General features: G+C 36.3%; 1 protein-coding gene across 1 annotated transcript; it reads left to right on the top strand.

Annotated features, from left to right (window-relative positions):
- The first annotated feature begins 2,773 nt into the window (after positions 1 to 2,773).
- On the top strand, positions 2,774 to 5,160 carry LOC137628762 (phosphoenolpyruvate carboxykinase, cytosolic [GTP]-like). Its single transcript, XM_068359953.1, has 3 exons — positions 2,774 to 2,835; positions 2,988 to 3,108; positions 3,343 to 5,160. The coding sequence occupies exons 1-3, from the start codon at positions 2,789 to 2,791 to the stop codon at positions 5,143 to 5,145; spliced, it is 1,971 nt and encodes a 656-aa protein (XP_068216054.1). The 5' UTR covers positions 2,774 to 2,788; the 3' UTR covers positions 5,146 to 5,160.
- The last annotated feature ends 750 nt before the right edge of the window (positions 5,161 to 5,910 follow it).

The raw sequence follows: 5,910 nt of genomic DNA, 5'->3' as shown, positions 1-5,910 counted from the left end.
TCATATATTTCAACTGGACAGATATTAAAAAATGTAAATATTAAAAGCATGAAAGAATAACATTTTGAGAATTAAAACTAAACAGCAGATGGAAAACAACAATAAAAATGTAAATTAACTAAAAAAAGAATAATGATTAGCAGTTGGAAGCAGTGTCCTGTGAACCTTCGTATTACCCAGTACAAATAATAAATCTCTATGAAGTAATCAACAAATTAATAATTATGTTGAGAAGTGGTAAGTCAAAACTATCATCTAATCTTATCGTTAATTTCTTATCTTTCTATTTCAACTAAAAGCAAAATCTAAAGGTTTAAGGTCACTAAAATACATCAATGAATGATACATTTGAGAACGAAGATTTTAGTCTTTCTTTCATCATCCTATGACGTTCTCTTCATGAACTTTGACAATGACATGATACCGTAGTTATAATCTACTTATTGCTTACAAAAGACCATGACCTTTGACCTTCATTATCCTTCAATTTTTACGTCTTTGTTCGTTATCTTCTCTTTTCTTCATCGTGAATTTGATTATTTTAGATCTTCCGTTTAGCGACACGTCTATGTTCAAAACTAATAAGTGAGATTTGTTGTTAAAAAAGCAAAGGGTTATAGAAAACTAAAGGATTTTCAAGGGAAGGAGATCAAGAGGTAGACCACGTAAACGCTGGAGGGATGGAATTGAAGAGATTTTGACAAAGAACAACATGCCAACAATTGAGCAGCTGAGAAGAGAGGGAATTTTTGAAAACAGAATCGAGTGGAGAAGACAACTGATTCCACTGACAGGCTAAAAGCCTACCTGGGAGTGGAAGAGAAGTGAAGTGAAGTTTCAAGGCAAAGGTTAACATAAGAATTAATATGAATTACCTGATATAAACAAGTAATCATGACTGATTAGGTGAACAATTGATGCCATTAATAATGTCATAAAATTATAAGCTTTTAAAGTTGTTTAAAGGTAGACGAAATCATAATTAAGCGAATAAAAGAAATTATATTTCTTTTCATCTTGCTATCCTCAGTTATTCTTCGTTTATATCGTATATTACTGGTGAATAAAAGTGTAATGTAAATCTCATTTTATCTGTTTTTATTGTAATTTAGAAAAAAAAAATATATTAATACAAAATATAATTGTAAACCTTCTTTCCTCCAACCGCAATAAAACTTTTGAAGGAAGGAATATTTCTTTTATCTACCTTAAGTTTCAACGTCAAAATTCTAGTGTAACCTTTAATCCCTAAATGGAAAATGGAGCCAAGTTTCAAAAAAAAAAAAAAAAAAAAAAAAAAAAAAAAAAAAAAAATGATACAACCGGAATCATTCTAAGAAAAGATGTTGAAGATTAAATAACCTCTCTAACTTGACTAACGTTATTCTGGAAATCTATTAATATAAATTAGATATTCAACCATATACGAAATAAAGAAACGAACACTAATAATGTCATTACCATAAGAACTATTAACAAATATTCCTCCCATATATCATCATTCTGTTTATACGATTTTTTATCTTAAGAGAGAGTGGGTCCAGATTGTGAGGGGTAGATGGAGATGGTTTGTGCATGCTCTTCGCACTCCCCCAAGAGAGATTAGTTCAAACTTTCAACTGGGCTCCACAAGGCTCTAGAATAGTTAGAACATCAAGGGCTACATGGCTGAGGACTATGAAGCGTGAAGTAGATAATGAATGGAGAAATATTGATTTAAAGGCTCAAGATAGAGACGACTGGTGAAATCTAACCGAGGCCCTTTGCAGCCCTATTCTCTATACTCAAGCATAAACATACAATATTCGACTGACTACCAGATACAGAAGTTAATGGCAAGAAAACCAGAGATAAAATGAAAATATTATAATACGTCTATATAACTTAGCTTATGTAATGCAGCCAACTCTAATGAAAGACACGTCACAACAGCTGATTAATTAATAGAACTTTTTACCCTTGTTAACTTAGTGTCATATGAAAACTTATGTAAACTTTTACACATTTTAATAATAGAAATAATAAACGCACTTATTTGAACACAAGTGATTGCTAACGATAATAATAATAATAATAATAATAATAATAATATTAATAATAATAATAGTAATAATAATAATAATAATAATAATGGTTCTAAGATCAAAGAAACATTTTATGCAAGTTTGATTATAGGGGTCTCTCTCTCTATCTCTCTCTCTCTCTCTCTCTCTCTCTCTCTCTCTCTCTCTCTCTCTCTCTCTCTCTCTCTCTCAATTGACAATATGACGCAAAAACCACCTGTGCTATAAGGAATAAATTTATGAGCAATCATCTTATCAGCTTCGTGCATGAGAATCATCAGGATGGACTAGCGATTTTTTTCAAGATATTTATTCAAAGCATGCCTATAACAATAAATAATCAGTGTCTTAGTCATCATTACTACTAAGCGACATAATTCTTTAGTATATAAAGTGTATCTGATACTCAAAGTAACATAAAATCCTTTAGTATCCCGGATTGAAGTTCAGTTCCTTATAAACAAGATGAACATCTCCACGCTGGGAGGTAAAATTCCCCTGCACTTTATACCGAGCAAAGGTGGATATGCAATGACGTCACTGAACTGCTTGCCTGCTTGTAATATAAGCGAGGAACTCTCTCGTCTAGTCGACACATATCTCAAGACATCCCAAAGATAAAGGAGTTCGGTGAAGGTGGTTCTCATAAACTCATAAGAATATACTCTTCCAGATATTTGAGACAAAGCTTTGAATCTGTTATTAGTTTAGATCTTCGGAGCATTATGGTCTTCAGTGACATAACTTCTGCTAACAACATGGACACTGCTCAGTAAGTATTCTCTCTCTGTATAGCTGCTACTTTATGGTAACTCACTCAGTTGTTTTGCAATATGAATATTATTGAGGTAATAATTGTATACAGTTTAATGAAGAAAAAAAAAATGTAGAGCAACACCAACTTAAGGATTTTCATCATTCCAGAATGAAAAGTGTCATAACTGAGGTATCAGAAATGACAGCAGAGATTAACAAGAGGAACCTTGATCTGGAGACGCCAAATCTGAAGGACTTTCAAGGGAAAATTGCAAGCCTTAGTTTAAAGGCAAGTCCACTACGTTCATTTTGAAATGCTTATCTTGAATGTCTATTTGCTGTGTTGATATGATCATAATCACTTACCAATTAGATTTGTTTTGAATATCATAAAGTTGCAGTACTATGCAACCTGTTACAGACAGCATACAGTAATCTGACAGTAATAATCATCAAAGTACAATTTATGTCGATGAAAACTCTCTACGTTACATAGTACAATGATGAATATTACTAATTTCAGGTAAGAACGTTCGTTGGGGAGTGTGTTCGTCTATGCCAGCCATCAGATATCCATATCTGTGATGGCAGTGATCGAGAGCTGAAAAATCTCCTAAACATCATGCAAAAGGCTGGAATGATCGAACCTTTGCCCAAGTATAATAACTGCTGGCTCGCACGCACCGACCCTGGAGACGTAGCCCGTGTTGAGAGCAAGACATTCATCGTCACCAAGGACCGTCGTGAGACCATCCCTATGCCCAAGAAAGGCGTCAAAGGACTTCTAGGTAACTGGCTGTCACCTGATGACCTCAAGACGGCTATACAGGAAAGATTCCCTGGCTGCATGGCTGGAAGAACCATGTATGTTGTGCCATATTCAATGGGTCCTGTTGGTTCCCCTTTGTCAAAAATTGGTATTGAACTAACCGATTCTCCATACGTAGTTGCTTCCATGCGTACAATGACCAGGATGGGAGAATCTGTCTTAGAAGCACTTCAAGATAATGATTTCGTTAAGTGTCTTCATTCAGTGGGATGTCCACTACCACTAAAGAAAAACCTTGTCAATAATTGGCCCTGTGATCCAGAGCGAACCATTGTAACTCATATTCCAGAAACAAAGGAGATCATTTCATTTGGTTCTGGATATGGTGGAAATTCTCTTTTAGGAAAGAAATGCTTTGCTCTTAGAATTGGTTCCACTATTGCAAGAAAAGAAGGATGGTTAGCTGAGCATATGCTTATTCTAGGCATCACAAACCCCAAAGGAGTTAAGAAGTACATTGCTGCTGCTTTCCCGTCTGCCTGTGGTAAGACCAACCTGGCCATGATGACACCCTCCCTACCTGGATACAAAGTAGTGTGTGTAGGGGATGACATTGCGTGGATGAAATTTGACGAGGACGGGATCTTGAGAGCAATCAACCCTGAAAACGGCTTCTTCGGAGTAGCTCCAGGCACTTCTATGCATACAAATCCAGTTGCAATGAAGACAGTCCTTTCCAATACAATTTTCACCAATGTGGCAAAAACTAGTGATGGTGGAGTCTTCTGGGAAGGTCTAGAAAAGGAAACCCCAAACGATGTCACCATCACTTCCTGGCTAGGAGACACTAACTGGAGTAAGGAATCTGGAAAACCTGCTGCTCATCCTAACTCTAGATTCTGTACACCCGCTGGACAGTGCCCTATCATCGACCCACAGTGGGAAGATCCTAAAGGTGTACCAATCTCTGCTATTCTGTTTGGTGGAAGAAGACCTGAAGGTGTCCCTCTTATCTATGAAGCCTTCAACTGGAGACACGGAGTAATGGTAGGAGCAGCTATGAGATCTGAGGCCACAGCAGCAGCTGAACACAAGGCTAAGGTCATCATGCATGATCCATTTGCCATGAGACCCTTCTTTGGATACAACTTTGGCCACTACTTGCAGCACTGGCTAAGTATGGAAGAGAGGACAGACAAGCCCCTTCCTCAGATCTTCCATGTCAACTGGTTCCGCAAGGACGAGAAGGGCCACTTCATCTGGCCTGGATTTGGTGAGAACGTCCGTGTTTTGGACTGGGTTCTTCAGCGCATTGATGGCAACAACGTTGGAGAAGAATGTGCCGTTGGAATTCTACCTAAACCTTCCTCCCTCAACATGGAAGGCCTAGAAAATCAGAACATTGACTTGGATGAGCTTTTCAGAATTCCAAAAGACTTTTGGCAACAAGAAATTGAAGATATAGAAAAGTACTTCACAGAGCAAGTTGGTGATGATCTACCAAATGAAATAGCAGAAGAGCTGAAGAAACTGGGCAAACGCATTGAAAAACTGTAGATAGCCCAAAAATATTTGAATGCTTTGAAGACTGTCATTTGCGTCTACACTTTCCCTAGCCTTATATTATCCTCAAGTATCTTCACTAGTTATTGGGTACTTATGTTCTGTATAATAGGGATTACAGATAATTCCATTTATATACTGTAAATATGACAACTTAATCATCGACTTTGTTATGATCGGTATAAATTGTACGTAGGTTTTACTACGCCTTATGATTGTGGAGTGTTTGATATTTATTGTGCTTTATTTATATACCATGATTTCTGTACCGTTTAAAATAGATTAAAACACCAAAAAATTTTTTACTTGTATACTTTCAAGTTAATTTTTAAATCATCACCTTTTCATGTAGATTTTTGAAAAACGCCTTAAGGTGAGATTCAATTGGGGGCTGGTTCACTTAAGTTGAAGTTTTACCAGCAAAGATCCTTGTCCAGTTTAGGAGAGAGTGTAAGAGAATAAGTGGTCTGGTATGAACCTTATGTCACATCCAACTCATTCAATAAGAGGGTACACTCATATGATAGTAAACTCCCCTTCTTGAGTAATTATTCACAATCCTTCATGTTTTTCAAGGGAGGATCTTTTCATTTAAAATTTCTACAATGATGAACAAGTAACGAAGTTCCGCCTGAAACAGTCGTACTTTGCCAAACATTGTGAGAAGTATAGCACTGATCCCATTACAACACCAACTTTGCCTTCAATAATTGTCAAGCTCATTTCTCCAGTTCAGATATATTATCAGTCAACATGAGA

Source organism: Palaemon carinicauda, chromosome 36 (genome assembly GCF_036898095.1).
Source record: "Palaemon carinicauda isolate YSFRI2023 chromosome 36, ASM3689809v2, whole genome shotgun sequence".
Taxonomy (NCBI): domain Eukaryota; kingdom Metazoa; phylum Arthropoda; class Malacostraca; order Decapoda; family Palaemonidae; genus Palaemon; species Palaemon carinicauda.
This window is presented reverse-complemented; position numbering and strand designations above follow the sequence as displayed.